The 25167-nt window shown below is 36.6% G+C and overlaps 2 protein-coding genes across 3 annotated transcripts in view; one reads left to right on the top strand and one right to left on the bottom strand.

The window, feature by feature from the left end:
• The window catches only part of TNNI3K (TNNI3 interacting kinase), a 286731-nt gene that overhangs the window by 51866 nt on the left and 209698 nt on the right, over nt 1-25167 (bottom strand). For both annotated transcript variants that reach the window (XM_066376575.1, XM_066376576.1), the window contains exon 22: nt 1481-1540. In XM_066376575.1, coding sequence (XP_066232672.1) covers nt 1481-1540 — 60 coding nt within the window. The remainder of the gene's footprint in view (nt 1-1480; nt 1541-25167) is intronic.
• Nucleotides 9186-23300, top strand: LRRC53 (leucine rich repeat containing 53). The gene is given in 6 exon segments (XM_066371822.1): nt 9186-9273; nt 11620-12435; nt 17345-17860; nt 20939-23121; nt 23123-23191; nt 23193-23300. Coding segments are annotated over 6 exon segments (3780 nt in total).

Here is a 25167-nt window from a genome sequence, read left to right as displayed (position 1 = left end):
CCACTGACTAAAAAGTTGAAAAGTAGAGAATATATAGCCTATAGAACTCCACAAGTCAAGTTCTTTAAAGCTGATTCTTGTCTATTAATTAGCCCTCTTTGCATATTGTCCATAGTTACACATCTTTTCCACTAGAGAAGATTATGCTAAGAGTCTGGTCAATATAACAAGACAAGCTAGTTTAGCAGATCTTACCATTGTCCTTGTTTCTGGAATCTATTCTAAGATCTAATTGGATATATCCCCAGGCTTGGAGTAACCTTATTCCATCAAATATAAAGGTTCAAAGTGAGAGGGTACTTGGAACTCAAGCCTTGAAGGCATCTCTCAACATCCAAGACTTCTAACTGATGTTCTTGTTGGTTGGGTGCCTGAAGGCCCACCAAGTATGTTACTTCTCCCCACATTATATGTTTTAGGTCTGAAGAGAAGGAAGAGGAAGTCTTATGTTTAAAGACTGAAGCTTCCTTCTACATAAAAGGCTTATTCTTTAGAAGTCCCAGTCCAGAGTCATGAGACAGGGTCATCACTGCAGATCACCGCAGGTTGCAGTTGCAGACCTGAAACCCTTTCCAATAGACTAGGGTCCAGTGATTTAGTTGAGATTTAAAAAAAAAACACAGAACTTTCTTTGAGTAGTTCCACTTTGGGATTTAGTATGCAATCTCAATTGATACTATCTCTCCCCATTTTATGCCCCTTCCCTTCATACATATGTGCATCTCTCAGCTTATATGTGGGATGTTCATCCCCTTCTGTAGCGCTCATTCGCATTTGGAAATATACCGTTATCTTTAAATCAGAGTGCATGTTTTAGCTTCCTTACCTATTTTCAAATGCTATCTTCTTACCAGGTGAATAGAAAATTGAGGCAATTATAGAGAAAATTAAAGCAAACAGCTCCTTGATATTAAGGGAAGGAAATTCCATTAACATGATTACCAACATATATCACTTTCCACAACATACGTGTGGTATAAAAGCAATGCTTCCCAATTAATTTATGTACTAATTATAGCAACATTTTTTTCCTTTTCTCATTGAACATAAATGAGCAATGGCTTAATATTGTAGCTTATGTTTCACTGTATGGAGTGTATATAGAAATGTGTATATAGAAAAAGTTAATTTAAATAATTACCTTCTAATCTATTTGTTATATTTTCAAATTCCTACATATCAATTTTTTTAACCTGTGTTCATTTGCCTACCTGATTATTGTTAAACAGGCCCCCAGAGTTCACTCTGGATTTGCCTTGGTCCCCATAGATAGAGCCAATTCTAATTTAGCCTATGCACTTAATTAACAGGATAAAATAGGAAGAAGCTCTGCACCCCCACACTCATTCTTACCCTAAGCACCATCTTACCTACATTCCCCAACATCCTTGGATATTTAAGGCATTTTTAAGCATGTGTTGCCAAAGCAAGCACTATTCAAGGCTTTTTTAATGAACGCATTTCAGAAGCTAAATCTTACCTCAATGTTGCACAGACACTCTTCTAACTTGGTAACAACTTCAGAAAATTCAGGTCTTCCCTGTAAATAAAGAAACAAATTGTTTTCCCAAAGAATAGAAGAGAAGCAACTCTCTTTGGATTTTAAAACTGGTTATTTGCATTTAGAAAGAATGAGATTAACACTAGTGTATATTTTTATTTAAAATACACTCGCATTGAAGTGTTAATTGATGTTCATTTGCTGTTACTGCAAGGATGTTTGGTCTCCCTCTGATAAGAGTTTTAAGTCAGAATTTGCAACTACATTCAGATAATAAAATAGTGAAAAAGCTTTAATTAGCTTTGCATGTTTTTAAATGGCAAGTTTTCCTCTTCAAAATGAAAGAATAAAGTGAATACTAAAAGCTATTAACTATCTCTGTGCCTTATATTGTACAATGTGTCTATAGAAAAAGAACTGCTAAAGCTAATTTTATAATTAGCTTCACTTTTGAAAATACCATCTCAGATTCAGAGCAAAGATCAATAGAAACCTCATGACCATGTTCTATTTTATGGGTTTAAGAAAAGCTTTTTATCTTTAAAACGTGCCATTAAAGACATCATTCATTATGAAACTCCATGTCTGATGAGCTTGGTTGAACCAACATTTATTGTAATCTGATTATAGTTCATACTTTGTTCTAGTTGCTAGAAATATAAAAGTAATTATGGATTTATAAAAAAATTCTTGGAATTTTTGAAAATGTTGGTCTTTCTGAAAAAATTATATACCTCCTTGTGAGATCCTAAGGACTACATAACTTATTATTTCTTCTTTTATGAAACCATAACTACTGGGAGGCAGCTAGCCCAATTTAACATTAAGGTGCAATAACCAACTAATTTAGATTTTTAGTAGAACAATTTCGCCCTTAATACTAACTCTCCCTGAGGACACTGCTTCTCCCTAAGCGGTCCCAAGTGGAAGCTCATCCTCTCATGTGCTGCTTGTACCTCTAGGTTGGTGGGGGTGGCAATGCAGTGAAGGGAGATTGTGACTTCCTTACTTTTAAATGATTTCTCCTTAAAAAGACTCAATTGATTCCCCTGAGCCACTTTCCTTCATTTTTTGAAGGTTTTAGTCACCGCTCACTGTCATACTCTCTAACACTACTCTTACTGTTCTTCTTATCCGTGTTGATAATCTTTACAGTGTCCTGACCTCTGGGACCCCCATCCTGCTCGTCTTTTGCAATGATCAGATCTTCTACCTTTCTACCTTCCTTTACTCACTTAGCTTCCTTGTCAGACCATGGACCCTGTTACTAGCAATGTTTACAAAAACCTCCTCATGCTCTGTTCTCTCAGTTTCCCTGAGATCATGCTCTGGACTCTATGTCCTTTCTTTCTAACTCATTTCTTCTGAAACCCTGATGCCAACAACCTTTCATAACAAAAGCCATCTTATCATTAAAAAACCCACAAATTTTTATTGTGACCATTTTCAAATAAACCCCAAAGTAGAAAAGAATAGTACAATATCCCCAACATATATATTACTCAGACTTAAAAATCAGGTTTCTGGCCTGACCAGGTGGTGGCGCAGTGGATAGAGCGTCGGACTGGGATGCGGAAGGACCCAGGTTCGAGACCCCGAGGTCGCCAGCTTGAGCGTGGGCTCATCTGGCTTGAGCAAAGAGCTCATCAGCTTGGACCCAAGGTTCCTGGCTCCAGCAGGGGGTTACTCGGTCTGCTGAAGGCCCACGGTCAAGGCACATGTGAGAAAGCAATCAATGAACAACTAAGAAGTCGCAACGCGGAACGAGAAACTGATGATTGATGCTTCTCATCTCTCTCCGTTCCTGTCTGTCTGTCCCTGTCTATCTCTGCCTCTGTTAAAAAAAAAAAAAATCAGGTTTCTGCTAATGTTGTTCCACCTACCGATCATCTATCTGCTGTCTAACCTATCTCCCCTCTTTTTTTGTTCATCCTGTCATCTTTCACTGTCACTGACTCACCTCATCTTCTCCCTTAGTTAGCTTAGATTTCTTTCTTTTTTTTCAGAGACAGAGCAAGAGTCAGAGATAGGGATAGATAGGGACAGACAGACCAGAACGCAAAGAAATGAGAAGCATCAATCATCAGTTTTTCGTTGTGGCACTTAGTTGTTCATTGATTGCTTTCTCATATGTGCCTTCATCATGGGGCTACAGCAGACCGAGTGACCCCTTGCTCAAGCCAGCGATTTTGGGTCCTAGCTGGTGAGCTTTGCTCAAACCAGAGGAGCCTGCACTCAAGCTGGCGACCTCGGGGTCTCGAACCTGGGTCCTCCGCATCCCAGTCTGATGCTCTATCCCCTGAGCCACCTCCTGGTCAGGCTAGCTTAGATTTCATTGACAATCATCATCAGGCTCTTCTGCATAGTTCAACTCTCTTGCCCTATTGTACATTTTGTAAAAATCCCAATGTTGATTAAATACATTTTGACTGGTCTTATTTCAAAATCAAGACCCTCTAACTTCAAGCGGGCCTTCAGTCCTACCTAGAGAGCCTACGACATATTTGTAGTTCACTCACTCTCTCATACTCCAGAATTATGCTCATTTTGTACCTTCCTCCTTTTCCTCAAACCTCTAGTTCCCACTACTGCACTGACCAGTCACCTAAGTCTAAACCTACAAAATCTGCTTTCACTTCTATTTCTATAGATGATAATTTTCTCTGATTCTATCCAATTCCTTCACTGTGTACTAGTTCTTATGTCTGCTAATCTACTAAAAGGCATTACTCTGACAAGAATTCTCCCTTCTAATTTTTTGCATCATTGATGTTTCTTTTCTACTGTTTAATTCCATCAAAATACAGAGTACCATACATTCTCTTGTGTTAAAAACAATAAAATAAAACTCTTGATTCCATTTCTCCCTGAAGCAATTACTCCATTTTTTTTGTTCACCAAAATTGTTCTAAGTTATGCTTAAATTTGAAAAGTTTACTATTCTTTTCCTTCTATTTGTCCTCTACCTAAATCAGGCCTTCTTCTATAACACTCTGTTGAAACTGCTCTTGTGAGAGACACAAAGACCTACCTCCTTATCTGATTAAGTTCTACTATGTATCTCCTCTCTCATTTGCTATTTCTCAGTCTTCTTTTTTGATTTCACTTCTTTCACTTCTCTTTTTCTCTAAATTTTGGATTGTACCAGGACTCATTTTTGAGATTTCTTGTTTTCTCTATTTAATTTGTTGAGGATTTAATGCAGTCTTATGGATTTAAAAAAACAACTCCTAAATGTTTATATCAAACCCAGATTCTCTCATGAACGCTAAACTCACATTGTAATATCTTATATTTATAGCCTTCCCACTTCAGCAAATGGGAACCACATCCTTTCACTTGCGGTGGTCCCAAAACACAGGATCTTCTCTGTATTCTCTCTGTTACACTTTTGCTTCTCATCTGCCAGCAAATCACATTCAATCTGCCTTCAAAATGCATGCAGAGTCTGAATGGACAAGTAGCATATATACTGCTCACAAAAATTAGGGGATATTTCAAAATGAATATGAAGTGATTAAAAAAAGTAGCATTTGCTTTTTTTTTTTAAACAAGAACACCAGAAAAGCAAACGACAAGTCATAAAGTTGTTCGATTATGCAAATGAGATGCAAAACCAACTTTTATTTCACTGGTGAAAATGCACTACACAAAAGGCTGAAAGTACTGGAGTATCTGCACGTTCCCTAATCCCCTAATTTTTGTGAGCAGATATTGAATAAATCCTGCCCCATGCAACAAGTGTAAACTCTGGATAAAATGTAAAAGATAGTTATTTGAATGCAGTCGAGTGAACAAATGCAGGTAGATTTTGGAGGCAAATCAGTTGGAAGGAAGGCAGGGCATGGGGCTGGTTTCCCATTTTTATTACTGCTGCTATTACTACTACATTTACCCTGAGGGCAAACTCCACCCGCATCTTAGCGAGAAATTAAAATTCTGATGAAACATCTACAGGTTTGCTTTTTGGAAAAATCAGAGGATAGAATTCAGGGCAACCAGAGTGTATTACTATGGTTTTATAACAAAGTATCACAAATATAATGGTTTAGAACATTATCTAATAATTCCCACTTTTTCTCTTATTATCTTCCAGTTTCTGTGAGTCAAGCATCAAATACAGATGATCTGGGTCTTTTGCTAAGGTCTCATCAGATGAAAATTAAGACTAAAATAAATTTATCTAGCGTTGTGATTCTCCTCTGAGGTTCAGGGACCTGTTTCAAACTCACTGGTTATTAGGATTCATTTCTTACTGGTTTTAGGACTCAGGTCTTTGTTTTCTTATTATTCCTCAGGGATGACTCTCACACCTCTAGAGAATGCCCACAGTTCCTTGCCACATGGCCTCTGTAAGCAGTTCATAACATAACCATTTGCTTCTTCCTGGCCTCAAGTTACCTTAATGTCTTCCTCTGTGACCAAATCGGGGAAAATTCTCTGCTTTTATAGGGCTTATCTGGTAGGTCAGGTCTACACAGAATAACTTTCCTTGTGCCCATATGAGGAAATATAATTATGGGATTAATCCCTCATTATATTCACAGGTTCTGCTCACATCCAAGGGGGTGGTTTATCTTTGGCATGTACACCAGGAGACAGAAATCTTGGTGCCATCCAAAAAAGCAAACAAACAAAAAAACAAAACAAAACAAGGAAGAGCCTGAGAGAGAAGGAGTTCTAGGATCTTCTAATAAACCCTGCCCAAATCTCTGGCTGACCTCTGAACTACATATGCATGGGTCAGCCTTTAAACAGCCCAGAGAAGCAAAAGAAGTAAACTGAGATTAGATCTTTTGTCCAATGCAAGGTATTGTTCTTACTATTTCCTCAGACTGGAATTACCTAACTTTCATTCTCTGCCTATAGAAGTCTTCTGCCCTCCTCAGGACCAATTCATAAGACACATCTTTCTTAAAATGTCTAAATGTTCCACAGAATAATTTCTTCCTTTATATAGATTAATTATATGCTCCCTTGCATTATAAATAAGTATTTAGATGTCTATATCACTGCTAAGAAGTGCTTTGAGGGTAAGCCATGGTTTATTTACTCCTGCATACCCAACAACATTTCCATTGTACAGAATAGTTCAGTTGAGCTCAAATTTGTCATATTGAATTGCATCATCATAATAAAAAATTATCCAGAGTCTGACTACCTCTTGTCTAAACTACTGGCATCTCTCGCATGTGTTATTGTAACTGACTGATTACTTATGATGCTTCTGTTCTTTGTCTATTAACACTGAGTTCCCAACTTACAGCTAACATCACACTCAATGGTGAAGAGCTGAAAGCTTTTCTTCTAACATCAGGAAAGGACAAAAATGCCCATTCTTTATGCTTTTATTCAACATAGTAAGGTAGTTTCTAGACAGAACCATTAGTCAAGAAAGAGATATAAAATGCATCCAAATTAGAAAGGAAGAAGTAAAACTATCACTATTTGTAGGTGACATGATATTATATATAGAAAATCATAAAGACTCCATCCCAATACTATTAGAAATAGTGAAGAAATTAAGGATAGTATATTGGATATAAAACCAATATACAAAATTATGTGTATTTCTATGCACTAGTAATAAGCTATCAGAAAGAAAAATTTAAAAATCAAGTCCATTTACAATTGCATCAAAAAGAATTAAATGCCTAGAAATGAAATTAAACAAGAAGATGAAAGACCTGTACACTAAAAGCTATAAGATATTGATAAAAGAAGTTGAAGAAGACACAAATAAATGGTAAGCTATTTCATGCTCATGGATTTGAAGAATTAATATTGTTAAAATGTCCATACTACCCAAAGCAATATACAGGTTCAATGCATTCCCTAACAAAATTCCAATAACATTTTTCTTAGAAATAGAACAAATAATCCTAAAATGTGTATAAAACCACAGAAGACTCCAAACAGCCAAAGCAATCTTGAAAAAGAACAAAGCTGGAGGCAGCACACCTCCTGATTTCAAACTATATTACAAAGCTGTAGTAATAAACACAGTAGGCAATGTATTTTAAAGTGTACTACAGATCACAAAAGCCTTGAATTATTCTGATCTTAACTGGGAAAAAATCCCAAATCCCTTATATTCATCTGTAGAGGACACACAGCCTGCCGCTGCTATTCTCCAACCTTCTTTTCCTCTCCTGTTCTGGGCTGCGCTTTCTTCCTCAGTCTCAGCACATTGTGCCCTCGGCGACTGTGCATTTGCTGCTCTCTCCACAGGATTGACCAGGGGCTTCACCTTCTCCAGCTCTTTGTTCAAATGACTTCCCTTGGCCACTATCTGATAGCCCCCCCCCCCAATAATGTTGGCTACTCCCTTTCTTGATTTATTTGTTCTATAGCACTTGTCCTCCAATGACTTAACACATATTTTCATATTTATTTGTTTATTGTTTACATTCCCACCTAGAATGTCCACTTTTTTTTTTTTTAAAGATTTTATTTCTTGATTTTAGCAAGAAGAGAGAGAGAGAGAAAGGTGAGGGCAGGGAAGCAGGAAGCATCAACTCATTATTGCTTATCATATATGCCTTGATCCGACAAGCCCAGGGTTTTGAACTTGGGACCTCAGCATTCCAGCTAGACACACTATCCACTGCACCAGCACAAGCCAGGCAGGGCAGTGACTTACTGTTTTTCCACTGCTCTATCTATTCCCAGTGCCTTGAGCAGTCCCTGGCCCATAGAAGTTGTTTCATCAATACTGTAAAATGAATGATAAAATTAATGATTTTGTAATTTATTTATATTTTATTTCATTCTCAAACTATCTTATCATATGGGTAGAGATTCTAATTATAATTTGCTTCAAGTTTTTTTAAATCAATCAGTGACATTATAAATGAATGGCTTCTTTTTAAATATTAAATTGGAATAATGTAAATATTTTATCAGAAGATTAAAAAAGCATCAAAATAATGGTAAAATTTAACATTTACTGAACACTTAAAGCACTTCACTTAGCTGTTAAAATATCTTGTAAACTAGGCATATATTACTTGTATTTTAAGCATGAAAAGGCAGAAAATGAGAAAAATTAAGTAATTTATCTAAGATAGTATGATCAGTAAATAGCAGCACTGAAGGCAATGATAGGTAGAGCTTGTGATCATAATGGTCCTGCATACTCCCTTTCTAAGAGTGGCATCCAAATTCATAAGGAATAATTCAGTTCGAATTATGTAAGACTCAGTGCCTGAAATTAACTTCTGCAACTAGAAAGAACACGGAATGGAGACTTAAGAGACTTGAGGTGAAACATCTAAGACTATGTGACTGTAGCTAGTTTATAAACCATTCTGAGTTTCAGTTTTGTCAGCCTCAGATTGTTGCAGAATTAAAAGAATTAAATAAGATATTTATGAAAGTCAACAAACTGTAAAGTATTTTACAGAGTAACTTAATCTTTTAATAATCTATACTAATGAGTATGCCTTGGATGTGAGCCCTCTGAATTTATGGTTGAATGCTTTAATAGTTTGGTTTAAATTCCATACAAATTAAGGAACTAGCCATTTTTCTAGCATCTTGTGAGAACCCAAGATGCTCATTAAAAGACAACAATCACCAAAATGCTTCATGAGCCAAATATACTGAAATGATGGGTAATAAATGCCTACGTGATGATGTGCATTATCCTCTCTTCTCAGGTGGATGGTTCCTACTCTCTGCCATGCTGCGGCTGGTAGCGGCTTGCCCCGCATCGTGTTCAGTGTGCACCAAAGATGTGACCCTGTGTCACCAGCTAAGCTATATAGTAGGTAATAACACCAATAACTCTAAAGAGCAGTGATCATTGTGCCTGAAAAATTCATTGCCATGCTTTTCATTGTACTGGGCTCACACTAAAAAAGTAAACTTTTAAAAAAGAAGCCATTCACAGTGACTAAATACAGATAACATTATTTTATTTTGTCTCTGGTGGTCTCAACTAGAACTAAAGTTTTCCAGAAATAATTGAGATACTTCACTATTACAAGAGTATACTATTATTTCATGCAGTTACACCATATATATATATATATATATATGGTATATGGTGCAGTTATACTATTTATATATATATATAAAATAGAAAACTTTAATTATAATTTTGTCCATACTGTGTATAGATTTGAACTCTATCACTAGTTGGGAGAAATATCAGTGAATCAGAAACCTGAACTGCAATTGTTCAGAATTAGTAAGATTAAGTGATGTACCAGCAAAACCAGATTATTATCAAAGTGCATCTAATTTTGAAAGTCTAGTATCTTTTTATTTGTGGTAAATGAGCTGTAGAAATACTAACAAGATATGCTGCCTGTATTCATTACATATTGCTTGCTTAAGTCAACAATTTAATAAGACACCTTATTAACAAATTTGAGGAGAATGTGATTTACATCTGATATTTAAGAAGAGATAAACATATTCTAAACTCCACCAATAAAAAATTTTCAAGAATAAATTTGAGTTAAGATGGAGTAGAAGAAGATGATTTCTTTCACTTCTAAAATCCTTCAACTTTATGGGAATTAAGAGGTAGCTGTTACTGTCATCCCTGACAGGAGAGCAACAGTTTTTAAGGCTAATTGGTTATACACTGTTTCCAATCAACACTGAAAACACTTAAACACTAACCCCCCACCCCCCACCCTCTTGACTGGATTTCCTGACTTCACTACATTTACTTTTTATGACCAGAGATAGCCAATGTCTATAAGAAACAAATATTGCTCACTTACATTTCTGTGCCTCTGTGTCTTCCTTCTTATGCACAGAATGCCAAAATTGTGAAGTTAAATTTTATAAACACAGAAAAGTAAATGGGTGATTTGTGAGTGGAGCATCTGTCTAGTCCTAGACAAGAAGCAATTGACAGAAACAATAGTCTGCTCTCTTAGAGTTCACAGATCTCTAGAGGACTTGGGATCCATAATCAAAACTCCATCAACCCATATCCAAAACAATGATGAAACAAAATGTACAACTAGCCAAAATTAATAGAATTTAAATAATCAGTAATAAATACCAAAGAACAAAAAACGCCATGGCTTAAGCTTGCTTGTGCTGTGGAGATGGAGGCAATTTTTACAAAGAAGGCACTGTGAAAATCCTTTGACTTTTACATTTTAAAATCTCTTTGTTTTAGCGAGGTAGTCTGAATATCATAAGGGAATTGTGACTTGCTTCCCTCATGGTTGATTGTTCTAATATCACCTGTAGACCTCCCAAGGACAATGGACTCTTCTATTCTTATGACTCTGTCATTTGCAGTCAAAACAATATTAGCATAATAAAGATGTGTTACAATAACTCCTGATTATAATATATCTTTATTGAGTTAGAATGCTTTGATTTCTAATGACAGAGCAGCGATTGCTCTGAGGTGATTATGGTGAAGGGATTTAACAGTTGGAAGCCCTGAGTACCACCTGTCATCCCATGATGGGCTTCACTGGAGGGAACAGATATTAGACAGGAGGCCAAGATTGCCCAGACTCTAATGAGGAACCCACTGACAGATCCTTGGGTTGTCTGGAGAGAATGTAGATCCTAGCCAACTTGCCAACTTTTAGCCTGGAGCTAACAAGCAGAAACCAGCGCTCCTTCTCACTCCTTGCACCACCTCCTTCCCAGCCCCAACCCTTACCTTTAGGTTTAAGAAAAAAGATGATTGACTTCACAGCATAAATAAACATTAGTGGAAAACTAGCTAGGGAGCTCAGACACAGGCTATGCCCTTGGCGAACCAGTACTGGGCCAACAGGGCTGGGGCAGTTCAGCACACAGTCTCACAGAGGAGAGCCTAAAAAGCCACCTTCAAAAGAACATCAGTGACAATAATCCCAAGCAGTGAATTAACTTTCACACACAAAGGAACAGATGGGTTTATGTTTCACAAATAAACATGCCATAGTAGCAAAGAATATACAAATCCATCATTCTGATAAAGAGCTTGCCTTCCTCTTAAACTGAACATCAGAGGATCACTTTCATTTTGGTTATTATTCTTACCCAGGTGATACGATTACTCAGGGGGTATTGGTTATCATTGCTCTCCACTGTGCTGCCCTCCCACACGTGTGTATCTTGCTTCTAGTCTGTGCTTTTCTTCCCTCCAGCAGTCCCTGTGAGCACGAGAGTTTTGATCACCACGGATGGATCCCTTGCCTCTCTCGAGAGCACAAATCTGTCTCTCTTGTTTAATCTCGCCCTGCTCTCCTTGAGCAGAAATGGCATTGAAGATATTCAGGAAGATGCCCTGCATGGCCTTTCCAAGTTGCGGACGTTGTTGCTGGAGCACAACCACATCTCCAGTTCCTCGCTCACGGATCACACCTTCAGCAAGCTTCGCAGCCTGCAGGTGCTGGTGCTTAGCAACAACGCTCTCCACACCCTGCGAGGCTCCTGGTTCAGAAACACCAGGGGCCTGACCCGGCTCCAGCTGGATGGGAATCAGATCACTAATCTGACAGACAGTTCTTTTGGAGGCACAAATCTCCACAATCTCAGGCATCTGGATTTATCTAACAACTTTATTTCCTACATTGGGAAAGATGCCTTCTGGCCCCTGCCTCAATTGCAGGAAGTGGACCTTTCCCGAAATAGGTTGGCCCAAATGCCAGATGTTTTTACTCCACTGAAGCATTTAATTCTTCTGAGCCTAGATAAGAACCGGTGGAGCTGTACTTGTGATCTCTACCCCCTTGCCCAGTTTTTAAGAAACTACATTAAGTCTTCTGTTCGCAAGCTCAGAAATGCGAAGGACCTAAACTGTCAGCCGTCCACCACAGCCACGGTTGGTGCAGAGAATGTACTCAGGCTATCAGACACCAACTGTGATTCCAAGGCTTCCAACCTCACTCTGGTTCTAAAGGACAGAAGTCCCCTCCTCCCAGGGCAGGATGTGGCCCTACTGACTGTCCTTGTCTTTGCAGGTATGCCAGGAAGAAGTGTACCTTCCTCTTCTCCCTCCTCTTGTCTGATTTCTTGAGACACAGTAAATGATGGTTTTCTTGGTCAACTGGGAAAATTTGCCAGGGCTAATGGAACAGAGAGTGTATCAGTAGATGCAGGGGAATGTTAGCTGATTTGGGCACAGGTTGCAAGAATTTTCTATGGAAGAGAAGCTGTCTAACATAAAAGAAAGGACTTTTGCACCAGAATTCAAGAGCTCTAGTCCTGGTATAACTAGAACTGTAGTCCTGACCTCAGTATTTTGTTTACAATGAAGGAATAATATCTATAGTTTATCAATCATTCATTGCCAAAGAATGCTGATGCATTTATATAGTAAGATGCCGGGGGATAGGAATGAAAAGTTATGAGACACAGTGTCTTTTTCTAAGGTTCTCACATATGTGTGCCTCTCCATGTGGTAGTAAAAATCAGTGGGCTTTACCATGTGCACGCGGAGATGTTATTATGACAATTATGTGCATCTTATTCTATAGTGGTTGTATAGCACAGTGGTGAAACACACGGGCTCTGTAGTTGGATTGCCCAGGTCTGAAACACGGCTTTGCTCTTACTTGCTGTGTAGCTTTGGGCAAGTCCTTTGACCTCTCTGTGTCTTGGTTTCCTTCTGTTAAGGGTTTTGAATGTTAAGATTTCTGTTTATCTCTTTCAAAAACTTGGCCCATCCTTTCACAGACTGACAAAGGAAAGGATAATATTCAACCCTTTAAATTTTATACAGTAGTTTAAAAAAAGTTTGAATTATGCATCAGCTGTCATTATATCTCACTGAATGAGTGATATAAAGTGATGTTTGGTGTAATTAGTATAGGACCAATCTGTATGAGATTTCTTGAGTTATCTACTTCAGTATGTGTTTTCCCATGCTTGCAGTGCATGGTTAAATCCTCTGCACCTGTGGTAACCATGGTGATGAGATGTGTGTGTGTGTGTGTGTAGGAGGGTTCCCCTAAACTGGAAGACCAGATGCTTGCATACAGGACCATAATGATGCACTTTGAATATGTACTATAAATAATTATTTCATAGAAGATAGCCAGTAAATTAATTAAACATCAGATTTTTAAGTTTTAAGTTATGTTTGTAATCAGGAGAGATGGAGATCAGCATCAGGTCTAGACAAAGGAATTACCATGAGCAGTAATCAAACTCACTTGGAAGTCAATTCTTCTCAGAAAGATAAATTATTTTAAAAACTGAGCAACTGTGTCAGTAATTATATGTGCTAAGAAATAATTTACTGTAAAAGACAGAAACAATAGGGCAGCAGATAGTTTTCTTTAAATGTGCTTCTTAGATTAGAATACTAGTTCTAGGAGATAATTAATAGATATTGCAATACAAACAAACACATGCACACGTATGCAATACGTGTGGGGTTTGAATAGACTTGGGCAATATTGTATTAAACAAAGTGAAACCGACTTCTTTACTGCAGCATTTCTTATTGCCTTTCTGTTCCTAATGAGCATTATGAATCTAAGAGGAAGATATAATGTAGAGCATTTCTCAAACTTATTGACCATAAACCCTTTTTGTCACAGAGGATTTCACTGACTTATGTTTTGTAGGACATCGTTTTGGAAATATTATAATAGGGTAATTTTCAATATTTTCTGGGTATCTTTTATATCTATTTTCAGAAAAGATATTGCTAAGTTAACAACTCTGTATTAGAAAAAGATAAAATTCTAAAGTTTCCAAAGATTTTGTCAAAATGATAAGAAGCTTAATATGCACAAATTAATTCTGATAAATTATACATATAACTATATACATGTTGAGTTATAGTGTGTAAAATTATTATAATAATGTATCTTTCACTGAGTAATCTTTAAAGATACTATTTTAAAAGAGAATCTTCTTTTAAAACATTTTGATTTTTTAATATTGAATTTATTGGGGTGACATTGGATAACATAATTTTAAAGATTTTCAGTGCCCAATTCTATAACACATCTGTACACTGTATTCCCTTAAGGTTCTTCCCTTTCTGAACTAAAAGTGTGGTCACTTATTTATACCTCTAGGTTGTGGCAAAAAGACTTAAAACTCTAACTTTTTTCTCTGATTTCATATTCTTCCACAGCTATATATAAATCATGATATTTCAAATAATATAAGTAATCCTATTCAGTTGATTTAAAACTAATAGTGGTTATTAGGCACCGAATGCTGACATCTTGATGCTTCTTATTCCATAACCTAATGGATAAAAAAAGAAAGCTTTCATAAGGCTGTAATGTCTTTTCAAATACTTCAAAGAGAACTTACTAATTTTAATTTTTATTTTGTTGTTCTTCCAACTCAGAAAGTTTCTCAGAACACTTTTTGAAAAACAGCAACAATGCCCATGGCAATGAAAATTCAACCATTTTCTTAACAGCATGTTCAGTAGCTTGATTTGCTGCTTTTGCTCTCTGTGCACACAGAAATTGGCTACACCTGACTGGTAACGCTATACAGATGTGGCTCTAACATCAGCAGTGCTCCCTTTGCCACTCAGATTCAAATAGATGGGAAATTTTATCCTCTTATGCCTACTCCCATTTCAATGGCTGGTGTGTGTATTTCAGAAAATTAGATCTTTCTTTCCTTTGTTGTTTGGCTTAGTACCTGCATCAACCATACAAAGTATTCTCTTCATGATTTGTTTGTTTTAGGAATATTATTACCTAACAGCCAAGTGTTGTACGACCTAACAGGGCAATACAAAACCTAACTGCAGCAGCAGTAATAGTAAGCATAAACCACAGTGACCATTCATTGAAACTTACCATATCAAAACACGGTACTAAACAAGTCGCAGATACTGTCATTTAATCTCTGAGTGGTATCAGTAATCCTCCTTTGGCAGAAGAGGTAAATAAGACAGAGAGTGTATAGAAAACTTGCCAAAGAAATGTGTCCAAACAAAACTTTGAATCCTGAGTTTTCTTATGCCATATAAAGACAGTGTTTCAAAAGTTTATTATTTCCATACCTTTTTAACATTTAGAAACCAAAGCCCTGGTTTAAAATAAATTGAACACTTGGACCTGGCATTAAAAATATTCTGATTTAACATTTGCTACCACTCTTTAAAAATGTTGTGTCCTTAGTAGAAAGTAAATTATTTCAATATGTTATAGCATTTTCCAAGAGTGTATTATTGTCAAATAAATTAAAATGAACTTATAAAACCTCCCAATCTATTAAACTACATAAAGTTTGGAGAATTTCACCAGAAATTTTCATTTAGTTTGGTTAATCTTTATTTGTGATAGTAAAGAATAAACAACCATGTTTGACATCTTTTTTTTTCTTTCAAGTTCAAGAGTATTATCACATTTCCATTAAAGTTGTCTGTAATAGGGAGACCCAGACATGATGCAGTCAATAATGAGACTAGAATGCTGATATCATCTCATTCACATCTCCCATCACTCATTCATCTAGAAATGCCCTTATTTCTAGAGTCAGAGGACAGAATACTCTGGGGGAACTGACTTGTTCAAGGTCACATAGCAAGTTATTGGTAGGGCTGGACTTCGAACATATTGTTTTAAATTAATCAATACTGACACCATGTCTTTCTGATCATCATTTTGGGGATTTGTAAGATGTGACCACCCAATGCTTTTCATTATTAGAATTCATTAACAGAATTTCTTATATTTAAGAATATTTAATAAATATTTCTAGAGTATCTCCTCTGGACCAGAGTTATGAGCACTGAGGTACAATAAAACTGAAAATGTCCATTTTCCCCCCAAAAGTATTTAATTCTAAAAGGAAGAACAGATAGTGAAAAAGAAAACTAAGTGAGCAGAATAATTTTATACTGTTCTCGATGCTAAGAAAAAAAGGAAATCATTGTGAAGTAGAGGGAGTTGAGGTATAATTCAGAGACTTGGGTTGGAACATCCAGGTGGTTGATGATGCCATTTGTTTAGATAGGAAAATGCAAGGGAGAAACAGGTTAGACTCTGCAGTTATGTTTGAGAAACACTTCAGTACCAGGCATTCTGATCTTAGAGTTTAATCATATTGGTGTGGAAGTTCATAGAAGTGAGTGAACTTTGCAAGATTAAAAAAGACAACAATAGTATCAGTAAATTTATAGTATTGATTTAGATTTTAAAGAGTAAATAAAATTTAAATAAGCAGAGATAGGAGGAAGTATTACAAGCATCATAAGAGCATACACCAAGTCTTAGAAGTACATTTTAAGACTAATTAATTGAAGAATTTGAAACATAATGTTTGAAGGTGGAAAATAACGAAACACAAGGCTAGGAATGGAGTCATAGCCAGACTGCATCAAGTCCTGGCTGACAAGCAGTTTGACCTTTGTAATAAGAAGGCAATAAGGTATTCTGAGCCACAGGTTGAATTTTTAGGGTGCTTAAAATATAACAATACCATATAAATTTATTTTTTCTCTTTGAGGAGTAGGTTATGGTATATGATAATTTCAGAGTATATATTAAAGGTGGACTATTTTGGGGATTGACAATGGGATTAAGAAATATGAAATTTGTAATGAAACTGGTTTCCCATAGGCAGGAAAATAATTCTAATGCAGGAACTATTTTATCTTGAGTCAATTTCAGTCTGTAAAAAAAATATTTTTTCTACCAAAGACATTCCAGATGGTATTTTTAAAAATAATTTTAATAGACACAAAGAAAAAGCCCAATTAGAAAACAGAACATGTCGATAATATAGCTTCTGTCTGAACTGATATTTTTCCTTGTGGTGATAAACTTCCCACCCATTCCAATGCCCTTTAAGCCATTAACCTTGATATTTGTGGATTTCACATTTGGTGATTTATATGTTTCTCCCTATGATGTTATCTTTTAATGGTTTCTCTATTTGTCACAGGAGCTGTTGGTCTCACTTGCTTAGGTTTAGTTGTATTTAACTGGAAACTCCAACAAGGCAAAGCAAATGAACACACATCAGAAAACCTTTGTTGCAGAACCTTTGGTGAATCCCTGTGTGCTCATGAGGCAAGAAATTACCACACTAAGGGATACTGTAACTGCCACTTAACTCAGGAAAATGAGATAAAGGTCATGTCCATTGTGGGGTCCAGAAAGGAAATGCCACTTTTACAGGAAAACAACCATCAAGCAGCACTGACCTCTGAGTCCACAGCCCTTGACGGATCATTTAGAAACCTAAAAGGGAAGGACCAAAAGGCAGACAGCACTGTCGCCGGCCCTGGTGGCAGATTGCTGCAGTCAGCATATTCAGGGCCTTCTGGGAACATGGCAGCTTTTAACGAAGCGGACTTACTTTCAAGATACTGTCCAAAGAGAGTTGAAAATCTAAGGAACCTTGAGCCTGAGGAAGTCCAACCTCAAACTCTGCCACAGCATGTAACAAGAGCAATAGGTGAGTTGTCTTGTTTTAGGAAATCCCAAACTCTGTTTAAATTCCTCTAAAGGAGATAGCCTCTTTTCATTTCCTCAACAGGAAATTGTAGCACCAGTCTATTCCTTTTCTAAAAACACTGAGTGCATGTGTTGTGTGTTTGTGTGTGTGTGTGTGTGTGTGTGTGTGTGTGTGTGCGTGCGCACACACACACACATACATTTGGAATGGGGTCTAGTTGGAGACTCCCCACTCTGGCAATGGGAGTATATCTTGTATCTGTTGTAAAGTGAATTTTGTGTTCCAACACCTCACAATGTTAAAAAAATAAGTAAAAGAACCTTTTTAAATAGGAATAGTGCTGTTAAGATTTATGGGAGGCTGAATATCGGCTTCCATTTCAACATCCTTTGAGCTCTAATGCCAATTCTGCAGTAAGCAACCTCCCCAGAGCATGACATGTTAGAAGAATGGGCCTTCTAATGCTAGTGATTCATTTCAGGAATGATGTCAAGACACATACTTTGCTTGCTGAGCTGTCAGGGATGATAACTTCCCAGTCCAGGGAAAGTCAGGACTTAATTCATTTTCCCATGTTGAGAGCCAAGCGAATCTGGCCGTGACATCTACCCACTGTACATGGGCAATGTCAATATTTAGTTGGAGGCAATGAATTAAATGTCTTTCTTTTTCTTCCTGAATAGTAAGGTGATGCTTTCAGGTTTAGCAGTGAAAACTTTGACAGCTGCTCTATAAAGAGGTTCCTGTCATTTATTTGAATTGGTTTACAACAAGCAAAGCTTTCTCTCAGAATATGAATGACAGAGGTACTGCACTAAGAAATTCCTACCATGGGGATCTGGCCCTAAAGATGAATTTGGGGACAAGTGGAAAAGAATAAAACTGTGTGTTATTTCACATGTAGCATAAGGCAGGATGTGAACTAAATCAACTGCATTCCCAGACTCTAGTTTTTACTAGTTTCTGGGGATTGCTGATTTGACTCAGAAGAGGAATGGCTGAGGAAAGAAACATCTGCCATAAAAAACCAGAGCAGATTGGTTTATCTTATTTAAAAAAAAAAAAAAAAAAAAAAAAACGCTCTTAACCTTTCAATAGAATCATACCTTAGATACATTGTTTATTGTTTATCGTAATTTTGTCTAATGCTTTAATTTCTCTGTGGGAAAATCCTACACTGAAGGGAATATGGTCCCTTAACCATTTAAAACCCAGCACCTGTTTCACAGAGAGAACACCGGTTGGTCAAACCAACACAATTACTTTTAAGAAAGATTTGAAGTCCTGCTACATGCATGCCAGGCCTTTCTTAAAGCTGGAGAACACAAGCATTTGGGGAGAAAACAACCAAGGCCACATCTGCTTGAGAACAGAAGTCAGTAAGAGGCTATATCACTCTGATTATGCCGTCTAACTGGGACACACAGTTATCAGCACAAAATCAGCATATGTCAGGGGTAGAGGAGACTTTAGAGATGATCTAGTCAAATAGTTCTTCATATTTATCTCTGAGTCACAGGACTCTGTTAGAATCTGATAAAGACTAAAAACTCTTTCCCCAGAATAATTTGATAGCCACATAAATTTTATACCCACATAAAGTTATATCCACATAAAGTTCCTATCTAGTCTAATCTGCTGATATCCAGAGAGTAAGTGGCTTTTCTGAGGTCACCCAGCAAGTTGAAGACAGATCTTAGATAATGTCATATGCTAGTCTGAGGCTTAGTTCACCTCTTTGTTTCTGTCATTGAACAGAACTATTTCTTTCTTCCTATGGATAAAGCAAACAATTTCACATAATTGAGAAAGCAAAATGATAAGATGTAATTTTAAACTTTATATGCATTGTGGTTAAGAACATAGGGTTTAGTGTCAGACAGAACTGCATCAAATTCTACCCATATATTTAGCTGACATGTAGCTAGGGGAAAACACTCAACCTTTCTAAGCTTGGTTCTTTGTAAAAGTGATAGGATCACAAAACCTGTCCAATAGATCAGGATTCTTGTGATTAAATGAGAAAATGAATATCCAATAGTTAGCACAATGCCTGGCTCTTAGTATATGTTTTTTTTCTGTCATTATTATTATTATTATCATAATTATTATTATTTTAGTGAGAGAGAGAGAGATAGGAAGAAATGGGGAGAGATGAGAAGCACCAACCATAGTAGCATCACTTTAGTTGTTCATTGATTGGTTCTCCTACATCCCTTGTCCAGGTCATGGGGGCTTCAGCCAAGCCAGGGACCCACTTAATCAAGCCAGCTACCTTGGGCTTCAAGCCAGTGACCATGAAATTAGGTCGAGGATCTGACACTCAAGTGGGATGAGCTCTTGCTCAAGCTCACAACCTCAGGGTTTCAAACCTGGGATCTCATCTCAGCATCCTAGGTCAACACTCTATCCACTGTGCCACCACTGGTCAGGATGTTACTAATATTATTAAACTTGTATCATTAACCTGCACCATGTAAAATTCCCAGACAGAAATTTTTGTAACACAGACTAGGCCATATTCTAAAATAGTTATTCATTTAACCAATATTTAATGAATGCCATATTTATTAAATGTTAGAACATCAAACAGGTATGGTCTCTGCTTTGATAGATCAAAGATTATCATAAGTATTTTTTGTTGTTGAAAATTGAAAATTGAATACAACTCAATATTATATTATGTTCGTTCTTTCTAATATTTAGTTCTAAGTGAGAAATAACTGTGAAAAATATTACTATGGCTATTTCAAAAATGATTTAAGTATTATTCATATTTAAAGCTAACTTAATCAAAAGATGTACAACTCTGAATATTTTTATTTCTAATTCCACAATTTTTAAGTCAGCATCCCAACTGATTAAAATGTAGCTTTAAAGAATGTCATTGCAAACACACCAAATTGCCAAATGTCATCTGTGGTTTTGGTTAAAAATTAGAAAATATTCAAGAATTGCCATAATCAGAGGAATCATTCTTACATTTTTGATAATGTTTTTAAGCATTGGCTTGGTTGGGGTAATAAAATCCCGTTCAGTGGTAAACAGTGTTAAATTCCTGCATTTATTGTTTCACAGATATCAGCAATGACACATTTAGTAGAAGATATGTAACATCTGCTTCAGCTTTGGCAAGGGGAGGTCTTGAAAAGCATTTAACAAATAAATCATGGCAGCCTCCAATAGAAAAGGGAAACAATGACTTACAACCTCACAGACAACAACATTTTATTACAAGCTCATCACTCAATCCTTGTGAGCCTGAGGAACTCTATGTACAAAAGGTCCTACAAAAACATAGATCAAAATACAATGACCCCTGTGAACTGTTAAAATGGAGCAGGCCTAGGTATTTTCAGTCAAACAATTCTCTTATCTGTAAATATGTGCCCTATGACCAATTTAAAGATTATGTGAAAAAAAAGAAGCCAAATCATCGAGAACATCCAAAGTTTAAGAAAGAGCAAATACAGATTTATAGAGCAATAGAAAAATTCCTTATGAGTGAGGATGGCATGGAGTTATCAGGGTTATCAACAAATACCGAGAAAACATATTCCCCTAAGAGTGTTAGCTTCCATAATCCTGCTTTAGTTGAAAAAAACAGGTTGGTGATGTCACCCAAAATACAGCAGATACAGCAGAAAAATCAGAGTAACCACGGGACCAACTTGAATCACAAAATATATGGCAATCCTCAAAAAGGAAGCAAAGAAAAATGGCTTGCTGAAACACAGATTCTGAAGAAAAAGAGAACCAATCATTTTGACTTCAAAGGGAAAATTAAAAAGCAAAATTTAAGGGTAAAATTAAATTTACACCCATTTAGAAAAGTCAGAGTCCATCCAGAAACATCCTTGCCAGAACTCCCAAAGAAATGTAAATATGAAATGTTACCTCCTACTCAATTACCCAAAGCTTCTGAGAAGGAAGCCAAAATAAATGCTCTGTCACCTGCAGATTTTCCCCAACAATCAGAGAGTAACAACTATGTTGCACTCACCTCAAAGAGGCTTCCTCTTGAACATACCCCAGATCAGACCCCATATTACAAAAAACACATTAAAAAGGCTCCTCTGTTCAATAACGACTTCTCTGTGGTCAAGCAGAGCTCTATGGAAGGCAACTGTCAGCCTCTTGGTCACACCCCTGATGAAAACCTAGCAGCATTGCCTGGTATCACACCTACTGTAGCTGAACACAAGCCCTCACACTCTCAGTTCTCAACTGAGCAAAGGGACGGTGCAGCTCACCTCACATTGGTTGTTTCTAATAATTTACCTATTTCATGGGAAAACAGAAGAAATGATGTTTCAGCATCTTGCCATTCCACAGGGCCGACTGATCAAGGGGCAACAGAAACTACTGAGCACGTGGAGCAGGGCAAATCTACAATGAGTGAGCTAAACCAGTTTTCTTTGTCCTTGGAAAATCAAACACAGCTTCTCAGTGTCCATGAGACTGACACCTACAAGGAACACACTGTAGATCAAAATCAAATGTTCCAACACATAGTACAATACTCAAATAATGATCAACTTGGAAACAAAGAAAAACTGTTATTGACAAAACCCAAAATATCACATCAGATTATGGAAAGTTGTATTATGCATGATGGAAATGATGTAGAAAAAAAACTTCCTATGACAGAAATGTATGATTCTTCTCGCATTTCCCAAACACAATCTATGGTCAACCTAACATCTACAAAGACAAATTCTATTCCATACAAAAACAAAATAGAACTTACAAAAAATATCGGTACTTCTTTTAGTACTCAAGCCATTTGGCATCTAACCAATAGCAGCAAAAAAGAAACCAACCACATGAAGGCATTGTCCAGAGATGATGACACTGAAGCACCAGAGAAAATAATAGTAAGGAAAGAGGAGGAAAAAATGCCTGATAAACACAAGGCAAATTCTAGTATGTTAATTCAGACCAGACAGATTACTTTAAAAGGCACCACAAAAGAAAAGCAGCAAACTTGGGAAAATGCAAATGGTAAAAACCTTACATTACAGGGTTCAAGTGCTGATGAGGCGAATATTACAGCTGAGGAATTCAGTACCATGAGTTCCCATGAAAGTGAAAATAGACCACTTCCCAGTGAAATAGATCTTCAAACAAATAGTAATATGCATGATTTGGGAGAGGCTCAAAATATTCAAGCAGATAAAGATAATAATGCACATAAGGAAGGGACAATGGCAGCAAACACACCTGAAGTCTTTCCCCTCTTACCACAGTTAAAAGATGGTTAGTTTTGAGGCAGAAAACGAGGTGCCTCTAATTCTTAGAAGAATAAATGAAGCTGAAAACTCCACTCTAAATAAAACACACACTGTATTCACCATCTGATAAATATGCTAATACATCACCTTTAGAGGCAGAACAAAGTGAACAAAATAACTCAAATTATAATCATTTTCTACTTTAGCTTTCTTCAAAAGGACACCCAAACACTCCCAGTCTTTGCCTGCATCTCAAATGCATTATTTTGGAGAAAATTCTCAGTGACTCTTTTGTTATCAGGGAAATAAAAGAACATGGTTAAATATAATGCAAAAATCAAATACAAATATACAGTATATGTTTGACACAATTAATTGAATTTTCTTTTAAGGAATGAAAAAATAGGAAAGGAAAGTTTTGCCTAGTCTTGAAGAAAAAGAATACAATAAAAAAAGCTTTAAGCATATAAAAGATTAAAGAAGAAAAAAGTACTTGAGCAGATTTATACTTGATGTTTATTTTATAGAAATTACTATACACATCTCAATTAGTGGTATTACAATATTGCTTTCTACACAGATGATTACATATTCATATTTGTGCCTGATATGCTTTCCTAATTATGTTATGAAAATAAAAATTGAGCTTTGCCTGTTAATTGTAGTCTAACTGGTATGCATATTGATATTTTTCAACCATTTGTGACTGTTTTGTTGACAATGACACTAGGTCTTAAGTAGAAGTTTTTAAAATCTGTTAATTCTCTAAGAAAAAGAAAAAAATTAAGGATTTATGTAAAAATCTGTAAAATCCTATAAATCCACTAGGTGGAGATCTCAGCTTCAATCACTTGAGAAGAACAAATAGAGCTTCAAGATCAACACAATGGATCCTGAACAAAAGGAATTTTAAGGAGCTTTATTGCCAATTGTTATTAACTTAAGATTTTAAAAACCAAATAACCATTAACATACAAGCTTTCAAGGTTTGATCTCTTGAATTTAGCATGCCACTATTGTTTGGTGTGAGTATTGCTTCTTGTGCACAGCAATTAAATGTGCTTGTAAATATTAGATTTCAAAGTAATATGAGAGTAAGCATCTCTCCTTTAATGTTGCATTATTTGAAAGCTAGAGGTGTATTCAATAATTTTAGTAATATCTCAGTAAGCTATTGAAAACATATCATCAAGGTATGGAACACTTTGCATTTCCTAGCGGGGAAAAAAAGGAGGTTGCAATGGCAACTTCCTTTTCACCTCTCTCTAGTTCTGTATCTGTATATCTACATTAGGCAATACAGTACTATAAAGCTGAAAATACAATTAGAACAATGTAAATAATGCTGACATGACTCACCTATCTGTTGTTTTCTTTCTTATTCAAAATTGCCAGCAAATGAGAATTTCTTTATTTTGGAAGTCCCTAATCTTATTTCTTCTTTCTCTGTTCTCTATGGATTCAAAATTTTCTATTTTTGTTCAGACTCTGTTTGAGCTTGAGTCCCCTGCTATCTGTCTGCCTCCCTTGCTCCCACTTTATTTTGTTAAGCACCTTTAAGATGAGAGGAACATCTATGCCAACTTCTTGTACAATGACTTTATTCTACTTGACAGCTCCCTTAGTTCTGTAGACCAGGTTGCTTCTTTTTCTCATTAGCTGTCTCCCCCCCCCCCCATTTCTTATGTTTTAAAGCACCTTCACCTTAATGCAGAGCCCTTAGTTTTGTTCTCCTCCCACTGCCAACAATCTCCCTGATATCTATGGGCCCTAATGAGTGCTCTGGTCACTAGCCACCTCTCAGAAGTCAGGGATGACGTGCTCCAGGACCCTTTTCTCTCCTCCATTTCCTAAATCCAGTCTTTCACCCCCTTATGATGTTATGTTTCCTTTGAAGTAGTTCTCAGGTTTGCCCCTGCTTCTGAATCCCCATGGTAACCATTGTGTCTCACGTTGTAATCGCCTGGATTACTGCAACAGCAGCCCAGCTGGATGCTCAGACTTCAGTGTCTTTTGCTTCCCGTTCAGCCCACTAGTTCTCTGTCATTTTTGGGCACAAATTACCTGCGGTGC

Source organism: Saccopteryx leptura, chromosome 3 (genome assembly GCF_036850995.1).
Source record: "Saccopteryx leptura isolate mSacLep1 chromosome 3, mSacLep1_pri_phased_curated, whole genome shotgun sequence".
Classification (NCBI taxonomy): Eukaryota; Metazoa; Chordata; class Mammalia; order Chiroptera; family Emballonuridae; genus Saccopteryx; species Saccopteryx leptura.
The sequence above is the reverse complement of the archived record's forward strand: the minus strand, read 5'-3'. Positions and strand labels throughout refer to the sequence as shown.